This window comes from Leucoraja erinacea, chromosome 1, assembly GCF_028641065.1.
Source record: "Leucoraja erinacea ecotype New England chromosome 1, Leri_hhj_1, whole genome shotgun sequence".
Classification (NCBI taxonomy): Eukaryota; Metazoa; Chordata; class Chondrichthyes; order Rajiformes; family Rajidae; genus Leucoraja; species Leucoraja erinaceus.
In genome coordinates, this window is record NC_073377.1 from 83,422,960 (window position 1) to 83,447,290 (window position 24,331).

General features: G+C 42.3%; 2 protein-coding genes across 2 annotated transcripts in view; one reads left to right on the plus strand and one right to left on the minus strand.

The window, feature by feature from the left end:
- si:dkey-219e21.4 (zinc-binding protein A33) overlaps positions 1-18,858 on the plus strand; it is a 28,807-nt gene extending 9,949 nt beyond the window's left edge. Inside the window, exons 3-6 of the mRNA XM_055638076.1 lie at positions 1,321-1,629; positions 5,086-5,108; positions 12,557-12,690; positions 15,662-18,858. Coding sequence (XP_055494051.1) covers positions 1,321-1,629; positions 5,086-5,108; positions 12,557-12,690; positions 15,662-16,254 — 1,059 coding nt within the window. The 3' untranslated portion in view covers positions 16,255-18,858. The remainder of the gene's footprint in view (positions 1-1,320; positions 1,630-5,085; positions 5,109-12,556; positions 12,691-15,661) is intronic.
- zcchc4 (zinc finger, CCHC domain containing 4) overlaps positions 1-24,331 on the minus strand; it is an 81,958-nt gene that overhangs the window by 37,117 nt on the left and 20,510 nt on the right. The window contains exon 5 of the mRNA XM_055638062.1: positions 22,850-22,930. Within this exon, the coding sequence (XP_055494037.1) occupies positions 22,850-22,930 (81 nt within the window). The remainder of the gene's footprint in view (positions 1-22,849; positions 22,931-24,331) is intronic.

Sequence of the window (24,331 nt, forward strand, 5' to 3'; positions counted from 1 at the left end):
GCACTGGCTTTTTTATTCAAAAGGGGCAAACCCAGCGTGTGATGCAAGTTGTACTTCAAATATTTTGAATCATTTTGTTGCTTTTCTCTAACCTTTAACAACAATATCTTCCTGCGACTAGACAGACAGATTATATTCAGTTTTTGTGAAGATAACTCATAAGATCATAAGGGATAGGAGTAGAATTTGGCCATTTGGCCCATCAAGTCTAACTGCGCTATTCAATAATGGCTGATCTATCTCTCCCGACAAACCCCATTCTCCTGCCTTCTCCCCATAACATCTGACACCTGTACTGATCAAGAAACTGACCAATACCTGGATAGAAGCAGTACATGACTTGCTTTGCAGTTTATGCAGCCGAGCAATGTATCAGAAGTTTCAATAAACAGCTTTTATGGTCGCTCTTAAATTTGGAATCTGTAAATCCACACTAAACATCATCCATATTAATGTAGCTTTTAGAAACTAGAAAATCTATATTCAGGACAGTACTACTAATAACTATTCCATCTTTTACCTTGCAAACATTTATCTGTGTTTATCTAAATTTGACACATTGGTTCAGACTGTAAAAGATCCAAAGTGTCTATTTGTATCATAGCATCATACTAATGGTAAAGTTAAACGCGACATTAGTGCAACCTGAAGGACAGAAGGTTAATAAGCCTGTAAAATGCGACCTCCAGAGTACAGAACAGCTACTTCCCAGCAATCATCAGCCTCTTGAATACTTCAGAACATTAACCACTACTTCAGCAGATATGATCCGCTGTGCTCTTTATTTTGGTTGCACTATGAACTTCAATTTGCACTATTGTGGTAGTTACATACCATTACTGATTATTAATTTATTATATTATTGTATATTTATTTCTGTGTTAGTATGTTAATGGGATTGTTCATTGTTCTGTTGCCGTTACATTTGACAATTAAACACTTTGGCTCTTGTGCTATTCTGAAATGGCATGTAACATAATTCCAATCTGGATGTATAAATTTTCAGGACATGATACAGTATTGCACTGGTAGTCATTTAGAATTATTTTTAAATGTTTAAAAAACTGAGTAGTGTTAGATTTGCTGCCAGGACAGCAGGTCTGGCAATATGCACAATGCTGTTTCCCAGGTAACAGAAATCAAGCATCATTTGAGTAGTACACATATGCAATACCCAGCAGAAACTAAGACTGCAGCTACCCATATGACTTTCAGATGCAAGGTAACTGTATGCTTAACTGTTCTGAATACGGTTGTATTGTGTGATTCAGTGGGTTTTTTTAATCTGAAATTCTAACTCGCATCCCCATCTCTGTCCAGAGCTCAGCAGAACACATCAAGCAGCAGATTTCTGATCAGTATGAAACAATTAGAAAAGTAATGAACAACGATGAGATAGCTACCATGGAACTCATTGACAATGAAAAGAGGGTTGCTTTGGGGAAAATCCAAAAGATCGTCAAGGAATGGACTACCAATTTGGATGAAATAAATCAATCAATCAAAATAACCCAGAAGATCATTGACCAAGAAGAGAGCAAGCTGCAGTCAAGTGAAGGTCAGGAAGAAAGCCAAATCCAATCTAGAGATGCTCAAGAAGCGAGTCAAAGCAGCGGAAGTCAAGCCACAGTAAGACCCTTTCTTGATGTCTTTCATATGTTTTCATGTTTCCCATTAAATTCCTCCAAATTGTTGTGTTCAAAACCAGCTATAGAAATACAATACATCGCGTTTAAGTGTATTAAGTGCCACGCAGCACAATATCAATCTTACTGAACAAATAGTTTAAGAATGAACTGCAGATGTTGGAAAATCGAAGGTAGACAAAAATACTGGAGAAACTGTGGGTGAGGCAGCATCTATGGAGCAAAGGATATAGGCGACGTTTCGGGTCGAGACCCTTCTTCAGACTGTTGGGGGGGTGTGGGGGGGCGGGAAGAAGAAAGGACGAGGCGGAGTGGGCTGTGGGAGAGCTGCGAAGGTGGCGAAGAAGGTGAAGGCAGGGACTACCTAAAATTGGAGAAGTCAATGGTCATACCGCTGGGATGTAAACAACCCAAGCGAAATATGAGGTGCTGCACCTCCAATTTACGGTGGGCCACACTCTGGCCACGGAGGAGGCCCAGGACAGAAAGGTCCGATTCGGAATGGGAGGGGGAGTTGAAGTGCTGAGCCACCAGAAGATCAGGTTTAGAAATTGCGAACTGAGCGGAGGTGTTGGGTGAAGTGATCGCCAAGCCTACGCTTGGTCTCACCGATGTAGAGCAGCTGACACCTAGAATAGCGGATGCAATAGATGAGTGTAGCATTTCCTGCGGTTGCAAGGGAAAGTGCCATGAGAGGGAGTGGTTTGGGTGGAAGGGGGGTGGGTGTGTGTGTGTGTGTGTGTGTGTGTGTGTGTGTGTGTGTGTGTGTGTGTGTGTGTGTGTGTGTGTGATCACCTCTCGAAAAAGCGACGCTCTAATGGTAACGTTTTTACATATTCCGGTAGAGATTTATCCTGTGAAAAAGCCCTTATCTGAAAGATTCATGCATTATTTCTCGAGTTATTAATCAAAATGTTCAAAAATCTGAAGAAATTTGGAGAAAACAAATAACTACATATTCCGTGCTTACAGCTGTGACATCACAGTGGGATTGTAGCCCATGCTCACAACATTGTTGCTATCCAAGTACACTGAGTCCTGCTAGCCCGAGCAAGTGCAAATGCATTTTTAAAAAGTTTAAAAATAAGGGAGGGTGCATAAGGTGAAATGAGCAGCCCCTGCGCAGTTGTCGGTTATGGGTGAGTGGTGGAATATTGCATTGAGGAATGGGTTGCGTTGGGGGACCAGGCCTCCCGTGTGACAGGGACCCAACGTGTCCCACTTGGTCTAGTAAAGCTATAAAAGTGAACACCTGCAAACAGACTGAATAGAATATTACCTACACCACAAAAGACATCCTTCAAGGTATCAATTAAGTAACTCTCCTAATACCCTCAAAAGTTCTAAATTATTGTTCTAAAGGTTCTTTGCTGCATAAAAGATAGTTAGGCTCTAGCTTATAGATCAACTGGTATAAACTAGAAAACTAAGGTGTGGTGGAAAGTTGTTTTTCTGGCTGGAGATCTGTGACCAGTGGAATTCTGCAGGGATCTGTGCTGGGACCTCTGTCCTTTGATAATATATACAATTTCACTGGTCACTGGTCTTCAGCCAGAATAATATCCTTCCACCACACCTTGGTTTCTAATTTATCTAATTTATATAAAAATGTAGATGGTTAGTAAGGTTAATAAGTTTGCAGATGACTCCAAGATTTCTGGAGATGAGGACAGTGGCGAATGTTGTCAGTCAGCTACAGAAATGGGCAGAGAAATGGCACATGGAATTTAATCCAAGCAACAATGAGGTGTTGCACTTTGAAAGTTTGAACAGAAGGATAAAGTATACATTGATGGCAGGACCCCAAACAGTTGTATAGTTGGATTTTGGGGTCCATATTCATTGCTGCCTAAAAGTGGAAACACAAATAGATAGAGTGGCACACTTGCTTTCATTGTTTGGGGCATTGAGTACAAGAGTCAGGAAATAATGACACAGCTCTATTTAAACTTTGGTTAGACCACATTTGGAGTATTGCATGCTGTTGTGGTCGCCCTCTGCAGGAAGAATGTGGAGACTTTGGAGGGTCCAGAAGAGGTTTACCATAATGCTGCCAGGATTAGTGAGCATTAGCTACGAGAGGTTAGACAGATTTGGGTAATTTCTCTGGTGCATCATAGATTGAGGGAAGACGTGATAGAAGTATATACAGGCATGAATGGCACAGATAGGGTAGACAGTCAAAACCTTTTTCCCAAGGAAGGAAATCCCAAAGATTAGAGAGTATAGCTTTAGGGTGAAAGAGCAAAGTTTAAAGAGGATGTGTGGGCCATGTTTTTTTACACAGAGGGTAGTGGGTGCATACAAGGGGTGTTGGTAGAGGCAGATAGATAGTGGCATTTAAGAGGTTTTTAGAAAAACACATGAATATGCAGAGAAAGGAAGGATATGATTATATGCAGCCAGATGGTTACCATGCCATAATGCTCAGCACAGACATTGTGTTGTGTTGTGTTGGGTTGTATGGTGAACTATGTTATACTAGAGAGTGGTGGGTTACATGTTACACTGAAACATGCCAAAGATACTAGCCCAACAAATCAATCAGTAACATCTATATATTCTGGAAGATTAAGAACCTTTAGGATGCATCAAACTGCATCAAATTTTATAAAGGTTCAACAAATTTCATTCACTTGGGGGAGGAGAATGATCACGCTAGGAATGATGAACCATCAAATTCAAAATTTGAACATCAATCCTCCCTTATAAAAAGCTCCATTGTCATCAGAAGAAAAAAAAACAAAGAAACAAATAGTTTCAGCCTGAGGGAAGGCCTATGGTCTCATGAATCTGTTAGTCGTCTTCCTGAAAGACTTTGCCTACATGGATTCAGGGTCACCCCAAGAGGAAGACCACAAGAATAAACCCATTCTTCTCACATGGCCAAATTATACTTCCTCTAAATTGTCAGAGAAGTTGAACATCCCATTTACATTTATCAATATGCCTATTTCAGTATATATCCACAAGAAACAGCAACCCACAAACTCGTTATGGTTTGTAAGACTCATTTGTCCAGTCTGCACCACTCCCATATTACGCAACTATATTTTTATACATTCCTATATTTCTCAACAATTTACAGTGAAGGTAGTGCTACTCTTTAGAACGGGACAAACTAAGGTCTGTGCAATTACCACTCACTGTATTTTCAAAGACGTCATCCATCAGTAATGGAAGTCTGAAGTACTCTTCCTTCAGTATAGTCCACTCATACCCAAGCATCAGCATTTTCCACATCCCAAAGAAAACCGAATAAAATATTGATGACTCTTAATTCTGTAATTCCGTTCCACTGAATTCAATAGAATGAATTTTAGAACAGTGTGCAATATGTCAGGGTACATTTAGTTATGTGAAACTGGGATAACTTACCAGGCATTGATGTTATAAAAATGTGATTCACCATTTCACTAACATTTTATTTTATTTCCAGGATGTGAAGCCAACAGCATTTGGGTAAGATACCACATTTTTAACAAAATAAATATATTATACTTTTTCCTTCAGTTCTCCTCAGAAGCAATAGTTTTAATGCATTACAACTCTATAAGGAAACTGTTATGTTTCAGCTGCAATGGCCATTTGTGGAACTAGCCACCTGTACTTACTCATCATGTTTTCCAGCCATTACATTCATCCATTGGAGCATCTGCAATCATTTTTTTTTAGCCAAGCTGAAAGTGTGACTGCCAAACACATTGTTAACACAACTCCCCAAATGTCCCTCCTTAATTATCTCCTTCCCCATTCCATCCTCTTCTTCGCTGTCCCTGCATCTCGTTATCACCTAGCCCAAAGCCAACAATAGATCCTTTCCTTGATCGTTATTTTTTTGCATATCTTTCATTCATTTGTTCTATATCTCTCTATATCACAGTCTATCTCTCTTATTTCCATTTCCCTCTCCCCTCACTCAGTCTGAAGAAAGGCCTTGACCTGAAACATCACCTTTCCCTTGTGTCTCCTACTTTCCCGTGCCACAAGACCTGGGACAAAGTAACTTACCTAACATTAATTCTGCTTTGACCCAAGCACAGAGCCTGATCTTGATCACTAGAGTGTGATGGAGGGAAAAAGCAGGAATCTGGAGCAGGTAGGTAGCTCTCTCAGAGCAGGCACACGCACAAAGAAACAAATAGCTAGAATAACTATTTTGACAGTCCCAGCTGCCACAAATGATACCAATGTCCAATGGTTACACTCTCCTATTGAGAAATAAGTTACAAGATCAGGTAGGAAAATGGAGATAAAGCTAACTATCAGATCATCTGTGATATGTTGATCATCAACAGATCATCTGTGTTCAACTCTGGCTGAACAATATCTAATCTAGTGATGTGGACTCAATAAGAATATCTGTAATATTACTGTATGGTGAAGCAAATTGTACAAGCCATCTGACCAGCCTGCACTCTTAAGTTTACAGAAACCGGTTACAAATGTATTTGCGCAAGGATACGCGATATTTCCAGTACAGGGAAATGTTCATCTTAAATGACTAGAACATAAATCAAAGTTCACAATAGGCAGAGTGTCATTGGGTTTAGAACACAGACATTCTTGTGATCAGCTCGTTATGTAACTATATTTAGTTCCAGATAGAGGATGCCGTCCTGTATGGGTATGGCTGCCCAGCCTGCAGCTGTCAAGTTTTTTCGTCTCTTTTTTTTTATTTTTAGTTAGTTGAGTTTTTGTTTTTCGGAGTTCTAGTCTTTTTTAGGTGGGGAAGGGGGAAACTGCTTTCCAGGGTCCCTACCTGGTCGGAGAGGCGGCTTTTCTCCGGGCTGCACCATCGGCCCATCCTCGCGGCCTACCAGCGGGTCTGGAGCGGCGTTTCCTGAGGGGACCGCCCAGAACCTCGGCTTCGGCGCAGCGTTGGAGCGCTATCGCGGAGAGGAGCGGGCTATGCCTTGCCCGGGTCACCACGCTGGAACTCCGGTGAGTTGAAGACCGCCGATGAAACATCGTGGAGCTGCGGGTCTGTGGAGCAGCCAGCTGCGGCGCTGACTTTACATCGGGAGCCTGGGATCTCTTACTGAGATCGCCAGTGGTGGAGCTCCATCCAGCGCAGCCGCGGTCCCCGGTATGGAAGTGGCCGTTCTAGGTTTCCCAAGCCGCTGTGAGGATTCTCCCGACGCCGGAGCACCATCATCCGGCGTCGGGAGAATCCTCACAGCGGCTTGGGAAAAGGCCTGGAACATCGGGCCTCCGTAGCGGCGACTGCGGAGGCTTCAATAGGCCCGACTATGGGTGGACATGGGGATGGGGACTGGATTTTGTGCTTTCCCTCATAATGGGAACCATTGTGGGGGGATGTTTTTTATGGTAATTGTTTTTATTATTGTTATGTTGTTGTGTTTTTTATGTGCTGCAATGGCAATACACCAATTGGTCTGTGTAACGAATAAAGAACCTTTGAACCTTGATAAGAGTTTAGTAATGATTGGAGGGATGGGGATTGGATAGAGGTTGCCTATTTGTAACTGCAATAAAACATCATGAAGGTTTAAAGATTCTTGATAAAACAGATTCAAAAATTCCAACAAAGTTGCACATACATTTTAACTCACTGATATCTAAGATTTAAAGGCATATCTAAGATTTAAAGGCAAAAGATCTGGGCATTAACAGAACAGGTACAGGAATACATTTTATTTACGTTTTGCTAGAAGCACAGGAAAATGTAGGTATTTTTGATGTTTAAGCATCTTTAGAAGCTTTTCTGTGCCTCAAGCAAACCATTAAAGACAAAAGGATGAATTAGTAAACGCTTAAATAAGCAGGCAAAAGAGTTTGTTTCTGCCTGTTCTTGACCCACTAAAGTCATCTACACATACCTTTATTGCATCCTATCCCCCCCTTCACACCTATGTTCGAGACACCTCACACACCATACAACTCTTCAAAAACTTTCAATTTATAGGCCCTCATTGTCACATCTCTACCTTGGACGTCCAGTCCCTTTACATCTCCATCCCACACCAGGAAGGACTTCAGTTCTTCCTTGAACAGAATATCCCTCTCTCTTCCACCTGGTGGAGCAAGTCCTCACCTTCAACAGCTTCCCATTTGACTACTCTCACTTTCTCCTGGTTAAAGGTGTAGCCATGGGCGCTCTCATGGGCCCCAGCTATGTCTGCCTTGTCGGTTATGTCGAACAATAGACAATAAACAATAGGTGCAGGAGTAGGCTATTCGGCCCTTCGAGCCAGCACCGCCATTCAATGTGATCATAGCTGATTATCCACAATCAGTACCCCATTCCTGCCTTCTCCCCATAACTTTCACTCCTCTATCTTCAAGAGATCTATCTAACTCTCTCTTGAAAGCCTCCAGAGAATTTGCTTCCACTGCCTTCTGAGGCAGAGAATTCCACAGATTCATAGTTCGTTCTCAATGGCTTATCCTGTAGTCTTAAAATGTGGCCCCTGGTTCTGGACTCTCCGAACATCGGGAACATGTTTCCTGCCTCTAGCGTGTCCAAACCCTTTAAGATCTTATTGTTTCAATAAGATCCCCTCTCATCCTTCTAAATTCCAGAGTATACAAGCCCAGCCACTCAATTTTATCAATTAATGATAGTCCAGCCATTCTGGGAATTAACCTTGTGAACCTATGCTGCACTCCCTCAATAGCAAGAATGTCCTTCCTCAAATTTGGAGACCAAAACTGCACACAATACTCCAGGTGTGGAATCACTAGGGCCCTGTACAACTGCAGAAGGACATCTTTGCTCCTTTACTCAACTCTTGTTATGAAGCTTTCTTCATTGCCTGCTGTACCTGCATGCTTACTTTCAGTGACTGATGAACAAGGACCCCCAGATCTCGATGTACTTCCCCTTTTCCCAACTTGACACCATTCCGATAATAATCTGCCTTACTGTTTTTGCCACCAAAGTGGATAACCTCAAATTTATCCACCTTAAACTGCTTGCCATTCTGAAAGAGACCCGTTATCCCTATTCTTTGTTTCCTGTCTGCCAACCAATTTTCTATCCATGTCAGTACCCTACCCCCAATACCATGTGCTCTAATTTTGCCCATTAATCTCCTATGTGGGATCTTATCAAATGCTTTCTGAAATTTCAGGTATACTACATCCACTGGCTCTCCCTTGTCCATTTTCCGAGTTACATTCTCAAAGAATTACAGGATTAGTCAAGATTGATTTCCCCTTCATAAATCCATCCTGATGGACCGATCCTGTTACTGCAATCCAAATGTGCCGCTATTTCATCTTTTATGATTGACTCCAGCATCTTCCCCACCACCGATGTCAACTGGTCTATAATTTCCTGTTTTCTCTCTCCCACCTTTCTTAATAAGTGTGGTAACATTAGCTACCCTCCAATCCACAGGAACTGATCCTAAATCTATAGAACATTGGAAAATGATCACCAATGCATCCACAATTTCTAGAGCCACTTCCTTAAGTACGCTGGGATGCAGACCATCCGGCCTGGGGATTTATCAGCCTTCATGCCCATCAGTCTGCCCAACACCATTTCCTGCCATGTGAATTTCCTTCAGTTCCTCTGTCACCCTAGATCCTCTGGCCACTAGTATATCAGGGAGATTGTTTGTGTCTTCCATAGTGAAGGCAGATCCAAAGTACCTGTTCAGCTCATCTGCCATTTCCTTGTCCCCATAATAAATTCACCTTTTTCAGTCTTCAAGGGTCCAACTTTGGTCTTCACATACCTAAAGAAGCTTTTACTATCCTCCTTTATATTCTTGGCTAGCTTACTTTCGTACCTCATCTTTATTGCCTTTTTAGTTATCTTCTGTTACTTTTTAAAAGTTACCCAATCTTACCCTTCCCGCTCATCTTTGCTATGTTATACTTCTTCTCTTTTATTTTTATACTGTCCCTGACTTCCCTTGTCAGCCACGGTCGTCCCTTACTTCCTCTTTGGAATTAACTGATCGTGCACTTTCTGTATTATTCCCAGAAATATCTGCCATTGTTTTTCCACTGTCTTCCTTGCTGGGGTATCTTTCCAGTCAACTTTGGCCAGTTCCTCCCTCATGGCTCCATAGTCCCCGTTGTTCAACTGTAATATTGACACTTTCGATTTCCCCTTCTCCCTCTCAAATTGGAGATTAAAACTTATCATATTATGGTCACTACCTGCTAATGGCTCCTTTACCTTGAGTTTCCTTATCAAATCCAGTTCATTACACAACACTAAATCCAGAATTGCCTTCTACCTGGTTGGCTCCAGTACAAGCTGCTCTAAGAATCCATCACAGAGGCATTCCACAAACTCCCTTCTTGGTCCAGTACCTACCTGATTTTCGCAGTCTACCTGCATCTTGATATCTCCAATACTAACCGTAGCATTACCTTTACGATATGCCAATTTTAACTCCTGATTCAACTTGCATCCTATATTCAGGCTACTGTTTGGGGGCCTGTAGATAACTCCCATTATGGTCTTTTTACCCTTACAATTCCTCACTTCTATCCATGCTGACTCTACATCTCCTGATTCTATGCCATCCCTCACAAGGGACTGAATTTAATTCCTCACCAACAGAGCAACCCCACCCCCTCTGCCCACCTGTTTGTCTTTTCGATAGGATGAATATTCAGTTCCCAGCCCTGGTCCCCTTGCAGTCATGTCTCTGAAATTCTCATAACATCATACTTTCCAATTTCTAACTGAGCTCATCCACTTTATTTCTTATACTTCGCACATTCATTTACAACACTTTAACTTTGGTATTCACCTCCCCTCTCACACCGGTCACTATTTGCCCTGACCTTACTCTCAAGATTCAAGAGTGTTTTATTGTCATGTCTCAGATAGGACAATGAAATTCTTGCTTGCTGCAGCACAACAGAATAGGTAAACATATAATACATAACAGGAGAAAAAAAGTTCAGTGTGTATATATAAACATGCACACATACTCCATAAATAAACAAATATAGTGCAATAATAATAATAATAGCCTGTTGTAGTTCAGAGCTTATTTGTTGTCGTGTTTAGTAGCATGATGGCTGTAAGGAAGAAGCTGTTCTTGAACCTGGACGTTACAGTTTTCAGGCTCCTGTACCTTCTTCCCGATGGCAATGGTGAAATGAGTTTGTGGCTAGGATGGTGTGGGTCTTTGATGATGTTGGCTGCCTTTTTGAGGCAGCGACTTCAATTGATCCATTCGATGGTGGGGAGGTCAGAGCAGGTGATGTACTGGGCAATGGTCACAACTTCTGCTCCTGTACGTTCAAGTTGCCGAACCAGGCCATGATACAACCAAGCAGTGTGCTGTCCACTGTGCATCTATAGAAGTTCTTACCGCTTCTCGAACTTTCCTTCCCATTAATTCGGGAGTCTTTTGTAACTTTTCCTGGACTCACTTCCCCTTTAACTCCATCTTTATACTCCCAATTTGTCAATCCCGACCCCTCACTATTTAGCAAGCCCCAAATAGTGTGTGGGGATTGACAAATTGGGAGTATAAAGATGGAGTTAAAGGGGAAGTGAGTACAGAAAAAGTTACAAAAGACTCCCGAATTAATGGGGAGGAAAGTCTGACATACCTACATGTTTGCTCAAAGGAATAATAAAATGAGATGCAACACCTGTCCCGATGCCTCCCCCCTCGACCCTGCCCAAGGACCCGACAGACCTTCAGGTGAGGCAGAGGTTCATTTGCATCTCCTCCAACCTCATCTATTGTATCCGATGTTCCAGTGTGGATCGTTTCGCTGAACACCTCCGCTCAGTCCGCCTAAACCTACCTGGTGCTAAACATTTTAACACCTTCCCAATCCCACACTGACCTTTCTGGCCTGGGCCTCCTCCATTGTCAGAGTGAGGGCCAGCACAAATTGGAGGAGCAGCACCTCATATTTTGCTTGGGCAGCTTACACCCCAGCGGTATGAACATTGGCTTCTCTAACTTCAAGTAACCCTTGCTTCCCCGCTCTCTCTTCATCCCTACCCTTCCAAGTTCTCCGACCAGTCTTACTGTCTCCGACTACATTTTATCTGTTCGCTTTGTTGTTATCTTCTCCCAGCTAACAATGATCTATTCTATATTTTCCTTGATCTCCATTGCCTTTGTCCTATTTTCACACTCCACTTCCTAATCTATGTATCTCCCACTCCCCTGACATCAGTCTGAAGAAGGGTCTCGAACCGAAACATCATCCAATCCTTCTCTCCAGAGATGCTGCCTGTCCCAATGAGTTACTGCAGCATTTTGTATCTGTCTTTGAAAAAATTATTCTCCTTTCTCACCCTTTAGTAATTGCTCTTTCTTATCAGATGTGCTTTTGATACCATTCATTGCAATACTGTGGTAGTACAGCTATCATATTGAGCAGTTTTTGTGTATTTTTCTGATGTGGCCAAATCGTCTTGCAAAAATAGAATCTATTCATTATCATGGGAGAGCCCATATACAGCGAATACTGTAAGAAGGAACTGCAGATGCTGGTTTATTCCTGATCGTAGTTTACACCTCAACCCATTTCTGTGTGTTTTTTTGTGCTTCCTTCCTCTCTGCCCACCATAACCATGCTGACCATCAAGTACCTATGTACACCAAATCCCATGGGGTTTTTTTACATTCCCATCAACTTTCCCAGCTTCTCCTGCCACATATCTATGCCAGGAGCAATTTATGGCAGCTAATTAAGAACATCTTTTGGACATGGGAGGAATCCCCCAGGCACTGAGGAACCCCATACATTCACAGGGAGAATGTGTGAACACACAAACAGCACCCAAGCTCAGGATCATAAGGTCCTCAGGTCTAAGAAACTCTGGGGGAGTAGCATTAACTGCTGTGACATTATACCACTGTGTTTAATGTATTTACACATATTTATTTATTTCAATTTAACACAATACATTTTTTACTACAATCTATATCTCCTTCTTCAACCAGCTATTCAAAGAAAACGGAGAATGAAATATATGCCATTAAATTAGACGAAGGCAAATTTCAGAAGATATCGAAATTCATACGAAACATTTCTACCAATCTGCATTCACAATTGCAAAGGAAGATATTCTTATTAGGTACAGTATACTATATGTTAATTTTTTTAATACTATAGTCATATCTCCAGGTACATGTAAACCAGCCTAAACATTTATTCCACTTAATGGATCAGGAAAAACAAGTGGAAAGAGCAGAACGGTAATTTTCCAGAAATCATATTGGTGAACTTTGTCATTTGCATCACAATCAATTCAGGCAGCACTAGATATGGGTTAAATATCTGTTCTATTTCCAATACACCATGATAAAAAATGAAGAAGATTAGCATTGTATAATTGATGTATTATGGTTGATCTTATAGCAATTGATTTTTCACCGTACAAATGATAACACCATTATTAAGGATTGGAACAAATGGTTACAGTAGTCTAAGGGAAATAGCAGTGTTTAAAATAAAGTTTTTGTAGAGGCCTTTATCAATTTCCAGGATTAGGATGGAGGGCCATCAAAATTGATTATGGTATCTCTTCATCAGATTCAGATTCAGATTCAATTTTAATTGTCATTGTCAGTGTACAGTACAGAGACAACGAAATGCATTTAGCATCTCCCTGGAAGAGCGACATAGCACATGATTTGAATAAATAATAATAAGTGTCCGGGGGGGGGGGTGGTGATTGGCAGTCACCGAGGTACGGTGGGATAAATTCATTGGGATAAATTAATCAAATATTCTCATTACTCCCATCAAATCCACTTATTAATCCTCTTTTTAAAAATCCTTTAAATTTGTGATGCAGTAATATCTTCCTTTAGCTATTATTTATAAAGATTCCCCATTAAGTGACACTGTGACATGAAAACTATTTCACATCCTCTTAAAGACGAGCAGACAATTGGTGGTTTGGCATATGAGGGGGTCAGGACTTGGCTAACTGGAGGTTGGACTGTGAGAGGAATAGACACTGACTACCATATTTCAGAAAGACCAAGTGTCAGAAGAATTATATAGCACTTATTTTAGTGAGGAATGGTTGAGGCCCAAGCAGAATGTTAAAAAAGGAACAACAAAGCAGCATAATAAATTAGGTTGCAGGAATCACATCTCTGACTTACTAAAAATCAACAATCGTTTGCTGTGTATTGCCAAAATAAATATAGGTCACGATGACCACCTCTGGGCACTCCAGAACAATTGTTTTCACAATGCTCTTCCTCACTCAAAGTCGACCCGCACCAGTGAAGGGACTACGGTCTAATGACAAAATAAAAGAAAATTCCAAAAGCAAAAGGGTAGCTTGGGAGAGAATAGGCCCCTTAACGATCTATATAAGAGACCACAAAAAAATCAGCAAGGTCTTACATGAATACTTCTGATCTGTATTTACTGTGTAGAAGGACATGGATGTTAATGATTTCAGACCAGGGAACAGTGATACCTTGGAGCACATGCACATTACAAAAAGAGGTGGTGTTGGAAGCATTGAAACACATAGAAAAGCCCGACTGGGTGTATATTAGATGTTATTGGAAGCAAGAGAGAAGATTGCTGGAGTCTTGGTAGAAATTCTTGAATCTTCATTAGCCACAGGAGATGTATTAGAACATTGAAGGAAAGATAATCTTGTGCCTATATTTAAGAAGGGTAGGAGAGATAAGTCAGGGAACTACAGGACAGAAAGCCTTACATCAATGTTGGGAAAGTTGTTGGAAGGAATTCTGATTTATTTACATTTGGAAAGATTTGGATGATTATGAATAGCTATGATAGCATTGTGCATGGGATAATCACGCTTCACAAATTTGACAGATTTTGTTTAAAGAGGATTGACAAGGGCAAGATGGTTGATACTGTTTATGTGGATTTTAGCAAGGCCTTTAACAAGGTCCTATACAGTAAGCTGGTCCGGTAAATTAGAAGACATTGAGATCCAGAGTCAGCTAGCCAAACTGACACAAAATTGACGGTGAAAAAAGTCAGAGGGTTGTAGCAGAGGGCTGCTTTTCAGATTAGGGGCCTATGGAAGAGTGAAGGGTCCTCTATTCTTTGTCATATATATCAATAATCTGACTTATTTTGTAACATGATTAGTAAATTTATAGATGGCACTAAAATTGGTGGTACCTTTGGTACGTACATTGTTCCATGAAACTGAGAATATAAGTAGACAAGGTGGTGAGGCCTTCACTTGCTGATGTACTGAGTGCAGACTTGGGATGCCATGTCACACTTGTACAAAACGTTGCTGAGGATGTAATTGCATTGGTGTGTGCAGTTCTGGCCACCACATTGTAGAAAGGCAACAAAAAAATAATCACAATAGTGTTACCCAGATTAGAAGGCTTGAGTTATCAAGAGAGAGGACAAGTTTACCCTGAAGCTAAAGAGGCCGAGTAGTGTCCTGATAGAGGCGTATAAAATTACACAATGCATATACAGGTTAGGTATCCAGTATGCGTTTTCCCATGGTAGGAGTGTCTAAAATTAGATGACGTGAGTTCAAGGCAACAATTTTTGATCACAACGTTCCCAAACTAGGTCCCAATTTCCAACCGTCCCACTCCACCCCTGAGGACCTGCTCCGATATCTGGCCCTCTAACGACAATCCTCACCTCAGCACCATCTCACATCCTGACTCTAAATCTCCAATCAGGGTAACAGCCAAACGCCTCACCCTCTGATCCCTGACATAAGTGCTCTAACTCTCCAAGGTCGCTGGGCTTTAAATGCCAACAACTACCTTAACGCTGGACTCAGTCTTCTGATTACGCTTCAAGCCTAGGAACTTAGAATGAACTAAAGCTTGCACAAAGATCATAGGGTGCCCCTGTAAATTTTCATTACAATTTCTTCCCTGCTGTTGTTTGAACCATTAGTTTCATGGATTAAGAGGTCTGATTTGAAAACTTTGACTTCTAGCACATATTGTGGCTCAGAATTATCTTACACCAATAACTTTCAACACGGTGCTTGACGTCATGTTAAAGTTTACCAGTTACTTGATCTTGATGGGAATGCTAACTTTAACATTTTCCCTTTTCTCCAGAGTATTCGCCAGTCATCTTTGATATTGCATCAGCACACAAGAATGTGCTGGTTTCAAAGAATCAAACCAGTGTATGTGTGACCAGTGAAACACTGAGTGTTCCTGACAGCCCTTTGCGATTTGACAAGGTCTACAATATCTTGGCCGCCAAAGGACTGATGAGAGGAAAGCATTATTGGGAGGTGCAGGTCAAGTCTTCCTCCCAATGGTCTGTTGGAATTGCATATGGATCAATAGAAAGGAAAGGTAAACACAAATCCACAAAACTTGGAAGAAACAGACAATCTTGGTGCATTGAACTCAAGGCCAGTCAGCTATTCGCATGGCATAATGACAGAAATGTCAACTGCAGCATGAAACCCTCTAAGTTGGATAAAGTAGGGGTGTACATTGACTATGAGAAAGGACTTGCGGCATTTTATGATGTTGATAGCATGAGGTTAATACAAGAATTCTCCAGCGTCACAAGAAGTCTTTTTGACAGAATGCATCATCATTTCACTGAACCAATTTACCCTGCTTTTTGTCTCTTTCCAATAGCTACCTCTCCTGTATACTCTGACAAATTGGATATTTGCAAATCTGATATTTAGGAAGCAGCTATAAAAATGTACTATTCTGAAATTATAGGTATTATATATTGAATGCTATATTGTATGCTACATTATATGCTATAATTCACAAAGGTTCAAATTTGGATTTGACAAAAAGCAGTAAAATGAAATAAAGCGCTCCCACTCACGAAGATAAAGGTAACAGGTTGCCATTTAATCCCAGCCCACTCCTCATCACATTTACAGTTTTATTTACGAAAGTCAACAACTGGAGAAGAAAAACACTTCTACAACACGTCGCCAACTACAACATGATCCCACCACCTATCATATCTTCTCCACCCTATGTGATTTCCGTAGCATCCACCTTTTCCATGACTCCTTGGCTTGCTCATCCCTCCCTATCCATTGCACTTTACCCTGCAACAATAGCAGGTTCAATACCTGTCACAGTGGTACAGCAGGTACAGTGGTACAGAGCTGTTACACCACAGCCACAGAGACCCAGTTTCAAACCTGGTCCAATCCCTCACGACCTATGTCACCCTTCATCTCTTCAATTACTTCTGTTTTCCAGGCCCCCATTCCCTCATCTTTACTATGGATTTTCAGTTACTCTACACGTCCATCCCCCATCAGGAAGGCCTTAAAGACCTCCATTTCTTCCTAGGCTGCAGAACCAGCCAATTTCCTTCTACCAACACTCTCCTCCTCCCCTTACTTTTAACAACTTCTCCTTCGACTCCTCCCACTTCCTCCAAATCTGACTACCCATGGGCACTCGTATGGGCCCCAGCTATGCCTGTATCTTTACAAAGTACATCAAACTATCCCTGTTCCAGGCTAAATCTGGCCCTATACCCAAACTCTATCTCTGCTACATTGACGACTGCATCGGGACTACCTCCTGCACCCATGCAGAACTCAGAGACTTCATTAACTTCACTACTAATTTCAAATCCTGCACTCAAATTCACTTGGACCATCTCAGACTTTCCCCCTTCCATTTCTTGATCTCACCGTCTGCATCACAGGAGACTGTTGAATGACTCCCACAGCTATCTACACTTCTCCCTACCCTGCTTCATGCAAAGACTCCCATTTCCTCCGTCTACACCGCATCTTCGGCCAAGATAAGGTGTTCTAAACCAGGACATCTGAGAGTTCCTCATTTTTAGGGAATGGGTATGTTTCTCTTCCATCATAGATGAGGCTCTCACAGGGGTCTCCTCAGTGTCCTGCAGCTCTGCTCATGCTCCCCCTCCCTCCAATCGCAACGGGGACAGAGTCCCCCTAGTCCTCATCTTTCACCCCATCAGCCATCACACACAGCACATAATCCTCCTCCATTTTCGCCATCTCCAACGGGAACCCATCACTAGCCACATCTTCCCATCCCCACTTTCCGCAGAGACTGTTTCCTCCGCAACTCTCTGGTTAACTCATCCCTTCCCACCAAAACCACCCCTTCGCCAGGTACGTTCGCCTGCAACCATAAGAGATGCAATGCCTGTCCTTATACCTCCTCCCTCAACTCTGACCAAGGACCCCAACAGTCCTTTCAGGTGAGACAGAGGTTCACTTGCACCTCCTCCAACCTCATCTGCTGTATCTAGCCCACTGATCCAGGTGTGGACTCCTATATATTGGCGAGACCAAGCGAGGCTCGGCGATCATTTTGTTGAAAACCTCCGCTCGGTCCGCCTTGGCCTACGTGATCTCCGGATGCTAAACACTTTAACACCCCTCCCATTCATGTACTGAGCTTTCTGTCCTGGGCCTCCTCCACTATCAGAGTGGGGCCCAAAGCAAATTGGAGGAATAGTATGTCATATTTCGCATGGGCAACTTATAAACCAGCAGTATGAATCTTGAGTTATCTAACTTCGTAACCCTTGTTTCCCCTCTCTCTCCACCCCTCCCCATCCTTGTTCACCAACTAATTTCACTGTCCTGATTACATTTTACTGATTGTATGCCTCGTTGTAATCATCCCCTCGGTTAACAATTATACATTCTACATTTCCATCCCCTTTGATCTCTCGTTTTCACACCTTACCTTTCCAAATTTCTTGTCTCCCTCCTCCCTGAGTCTGATGAAGGGTCTCGACCTGAAATGTCACCCATTCCTTCTCTCCAGAGATGCTGCCTGCCCAGCTGTTACCCAGCATTTTGTGTCTATCTTCAATCCTGACCTTGGGTGCTGCCTTGTGGAGTTTACACATTCTTCTTGTGGCTGCATGAATTTCCTCTGGTTGCTCCGGTTTCCTCCAATATCCCAAAGACTTGCAGGTTGTAGGTTAATTGATCTCAGTGAATTGGACCTTGTGTGTATTGAGTGGATGTGAAAGTGGGATGACATAGAATGAGTGTGAACAGGTGATCAATGGTCGGTGTAGACATAGTTGGTCAAAGGACCTATTTCCATGCTGTATCTCTAAGCTAAACTTGTCCCTACACCTTCACCTTCAAGAGTCAAGAGTTAAGAGTGTTTTATTGTCATATGTCCCGATTGGGACAATGAAATTCTTACTTGCTGCAGCACAGAATATGTGAATATGTAAACATAGTACATAATGGGAGAGAGAGAAACCCCCCCAATAAATAACAAATATAGTGCAGTAATAATATAGTATTTTGCAGTTCAGAGCACAGACCTTATTTGTTGTGTTTAATAGCTTGATGGATGTAGGGAAGAAGCTGTTACAGTTTTCAGGCTCCTGTACCTTCTTCCCTATGGAAATGGTGAAATGAGTGTGTGGCCAGGATGGTGTGGGTCTTTGATGATTTTGGATGCCTTTTTGAGGCAGCGACTACGATAGATCCCTTCGACGATGGGGAGGTCAAAGCCGGTGATGGACTGGGCAGTGGTCACAACTTTTTGTAGCCTCCTCTACATCGGTGAGACCAAACACGGTCCAAGTGAATGTTTTACTGTGCTCTGTCTGCCATAGACATCTGGAGCTCCAAGTTGCAAGCCATTTTAGTTCCCATCCCCAGTCCTACAATGATCTGTCTATTTACGGATCTCCACTGCTGCCAAGGGGATGTCAAGTACAAACTAGAGGAATAGCACCTCATATTTCTCACAGTCATAGAGTTATACAGCGTGGAAACAGCCCCTTAGACCCAACTTCCCCACACCCTCCAACATGATCTACCAGCTACACTGGTGTATTAGACCCACCTGCCGTTTCTCTGTACAGGTTTGTTTCGTAATTCAGAATTTGTCAGCTTTCGGAATGGATGGAGATCCCTCCAAACCTGTCCTATCTGGGCTGCGATATAGCGAAGAAGTTGAGGCGCGGTGGCTGGGCTGGGCTGCTGCTGGCTGTGGGTCTCTGTGCTTTCTTAAATGTTTAGGATAGTCCCAGCCTCCTCTGGCAGCTTCTTCCATACACCCACCGCCCTTTGTGTGAAAAAGTTATCCCTCAGATTCCTACTAAATCTTTTCCTCCTCACCTTAAACATTTGTCCTTTGGTCCTCAATTCACCTACTCTGGGCAAGAGAGTGCATCTACCTGATCTATTCCTCTCATGATTTTATACACCTCTATAAGATTACTGCTCATCGTCCTGCGCTCCAAGGAATGGAGTCCCAGCCTAATCAACCTCTCCCTATAGTTCAGACCCTCTAGTCCTGGCAACATCTTCGTAAATCTTCTCTGCACTCTTTCCAGCTTGACAACATCTTTCCTATAACATGGTGCACAGAACTGAACATAATACTCTAAATGTAGCCTCACCTACGTCTTATACAACTGCAATATGACCTCCCGACTTCTGTACTCAATACTCTGACTGATGAACACCAACGTGCCAAAAGCCTTTGTGACCACCCTACCACCTGCAACTCCACCTTCATTGCGCCTGCACTCCTAGATCCCTCTGATCTACCACACTCCCCAGAGCCCTACCATTCACTGTGTAGGTCCTGCCTGTATTAGACTTCCCAAAATCCAACATCTCACGTTTCTCTGTATTAAATTACATCAACCATTCCTCGGCCCACCTGGCCAATCGATCAAGATCCTGCTGCAATTTTTCACAACCATCTTTACGATCTGCAAATCCACCCACTTTTGTATCATCAGCAAATTTGCTAATCTTGCCCTGTATGTTCTCATCCAAATCATTGCTATAGATGACAAACAGTAACGGGCCCCGCACCTCTGCCTCAACTGTCTATCACCTGATGACATGAACATTGAATTCTCCAATTTCAGAGAAACCTCTCAAACCCCAGCTGAATCCACCCACCAAACTACCCCTCCTCACCGTGATCCACCTCTGCATACCAGCTCTTGCCCTCCAGAACCTTACCCCCACCCCCCATGTGCACATACACGTGCATGCGCACACGCACAAATCTAATGCAGACCTACTATTTGCAATATATCAAAGCAGGTGATTCTTAAAAACATAGGACCGGTAATACATTTTTATAGAGTGGGAAGGGTTTGCAGTGCATTGCTGTGATCCTGAAACATTAAACCCTAGATATACAGATATTATTCCAGTAGATCAGTGACCATTCTTAGAGACCAGGGAGTAAAAACAGAATGTGTTCACAATGAAAGACCTGTTAAAGTGGGCACTGCAGAAAACCATTACCTGATTTGTGTGTCGTCCCGACCCTCAAAGAGGCACTATCTGTGTCCACAAGTAAGTGTGCACTTACACAAGACAACAGACATTCAGGCTTAACTATCAGAAAATATATTGAAAAATCTCCTGACTGTGTAAATTCTACACTTCAGTCCAAACTTTAGATGATTAAAATCCCTTCACTGTATTATTGGAGGCATCTCAATGTATCTCTCCAAACCTAGCTTTTCAATCTTGTATAAATGTGCAATTATTTGATTTGTTGTACCCAAGTTGCCTGTTAAAACATTTAGCTCTTGAGGCCTTTCTGAAAATGTCCAGTCTTCATCACAGCTGCTTCTCACTAAATAGGAATATGATCATTCCTGTCTATATCATTAACCTAAATAGGAATCAAGTTAGTTGAATATGATTTTGTGATGTGTACTTCCAATTTGCCTATTTTAATATTTCCACGTTATTTTGTTTAGATTATTATTAAATTAATTTGCTCTATATAATACTTTCTTTTGCACTAGTAAACATAGATAAACAACAGTAATTTGCATCGCAAAACACTGAAGTTTAGTTTAGTTTTAGTTTAGAGATACGTTGAGAGATAGTTTAGAAACAGGCCCTTCGGCCCACTGAGTCCGCACCGACCAGTGATCCCTGCACATTAGCACTACCCTACATACACAAAGGACAATTTTGTTTTTTTACATTTACATCAACCCAATTAACCTACAAATCTGTACGTCTTTTGAGCGTGGAAGGAAATTGAAGATCTCGGTGAAAACCCATGCAGGTCACTGGGAGAACGTACAAACTCAGTGCAGATAAGCACCCTCAGTCAGGATCAAACCTAGGTCTCTGGCGCTGTAAGGCAATAGGTCTACTGCTATGCCACCTTGCTGCCTGTGATGTAGCTTATGAAGATACACAGATATGCTCTTCAAGAACCTGTGTTAATAACGCATCATGTAAGAATGGATATTGTTCTAATTGACAGGAAATGTTAAAAAGCAATTACTATTCACTGCCTCTCTTTGGTAAATTGTACAAAGACTTGAGGCTTTAACATTAAGATTCCGAATGAAATGGAGAGGACAAATTAGTTAGATTTTATGTACTAACAATAACAAAAGGCAATAACTGAAATATTTGTTTTAATGCACAATTGCAACCTCCTAGGGCAAACTCAAAGATCTTACTGATTCCCGTCTTTAACGCAGCAAAGCTACCCACACTCCTCACAACAATGCTGGCAAGCTGAATATCAGCTATGGGAAAGTTACTGGAAGGGACTTTGATGGACAGGATTAATATGCATTTGGAAAGACAAGAATTTATCACAAATAGTCAGCATGGTTTTTTGCATAGAAAATTATATCTCACAATTTGATTGAAGTTCTTGAAGGGACGGTAAGATGGTGCCTTTAGTGGACTTTAGAAAGCCCTTTGCCAAGGTACTGCGAGTTGGCTTGTCTGCAAGGTCAGATCACATGGGTGAGCTAGTAAACTGGATATCAAATTGGCTATGTGGAAGGATTCAGAGGATAGTGGAGCAGAGTTGTTATTCAGATTGAAGGCCAGTGGCCAGTGGTGCACTGTAGGGATTGATGCCTGGTCCACCATTGTTTATCATCATATTAAGTGTGGACAACAATGTTGTTAACGTGGATTGAAAGTATGCAGTGACACCAAAAATGGTGATGTAGAAGATGGTAAAAAATGGTTATCTATGATTACAATGGATTCTTGATGAGCTGTGGAAGTGGGTAAGAAATGACAAATGGAATTCAATTCTGAGGAATGGGATGTGATGCACTTTGGAAAATTAAATCAGATCAGAACTTACACAGTAAATGGTAAGGCCCTGGGAGAGTGTAGAGTCTGGAACAAAGAGACTTAGGGGTGCAGGTGCATTGTTCCCTGAAAGTGATGATGCAGGAAGACCGGCTGGTGAAAACGGCTCTTGGCATGCTTGCTTTCATCGGTCAGAGAATTTAATACAGAAGTTTGAACTGGAAAAAAAAAAGCTTACCTGAAATCAATATCCAGCAGCTGACTCTTTATAACTGGGTTGTTTTTTTCAAATTGGCGCAACTTTATCAGTTCATGAAGCCTGAAAATTACACAACAAATTCCCATTAACTTTACAAAGAATGAGCTACCAACTATCTTAACAAATCCACTTGGTATGACAGCTGGTATTATACAGAATTTAACAAGTGAAATTATGTTCCCTGGTCAATTATATGCAAACTACTCTCAAGTACTCCTCCAAGAAACTCCTCCATCATCCTGACCGCAGTCTACAACAACAGGACTGCTTGGAGTCTGTAGACTGGGCAATGTTCAAGGACTAGGCAACGGACCTGAATGAATATGCCACAGTCGTTACAGACTTCACGAGGAAATGTGTGGAGGACTGCATTCCTACAAAAACCAGAATCCTTGGATGAACCACGAGATCCGCATTCTTCTGAAGGCAAAATCCTGGGCAAGTCTGAAGATGCAGAGGTCTAGAGGAAGTCCAGATACGACCTTGGTAAGGCCATCAAAAAGGCCAAAAGGGACCTGCTCTAAGCTGGAGGATGAGACGGATGTATGGCAACTGTGGCAGGGCTTGAATGCCATCACCTCCTACAAGGCGGCTAAAACGACAGCGAAGCATCACTCCCTGACAAGCTCAATGCGTTCTATGCACGGTTCGATAGGGACTGATGTGCCACACTGATGTGCCTTCCCGAGCCCCTATTCGCCCTGACAGTGTTACAGTCATAGTCACAGAGGCCGACGTCAGAGGAGGGGTGAACCCTCGGAAAGCGCCTGGATCTGATGGTATACCCGGCCGTGTTCTAAAAACCTGTGCGGAACAACTGGCTAGAGTTTTTACAGACATTTTCAACCTCTCACTTCTGAGGTCTGAGGTTCCCACCTGCTTTAAGAGGGCATCAATAATACCCAAGAAGAGTAAGGTGATGTGCCTCAATGACTATCAACCAGTGGCACTAATGTCTGTGGTGATGAAGTGATTTGAGAGGTTCGTTATGGTGCACATCAACTCCTACCTCGACCAACTACAGTTCGCATACTGCCACAACAGGTCAACGGTGGATGCAATTTCACTGGCTCTCCACTCCGCACTGGACCACTTGGACAATAAAAAACACCTACGTCAGGCTGTTGTTTATAGACTACAGCTCGGCGTTTAATACCATCATCCTTTCCAAGCTGGTTACCAAGTTTATGGAACTAGGCCTCTGCGCTGCAATTGGATCCTCGACTTCCTCATCCACAGACCACAGTCTGTTCGAATTGGAGGAATCACTTCATCCTCAGTAACAATTAGTACGGGAGCACCTCAAGGCTGCGTGCTCAGCCCCTGCTTTACTCACTCTATACCTATGACTGCGTAGCCGGTCATAGTTCAAACTCCATCATCAAGTTCGCCAATGACACCACTGTGGTTGGACGAATCACAGATGGGGACGAGTCAGAGTATAGAAGTGAGATCGACCGA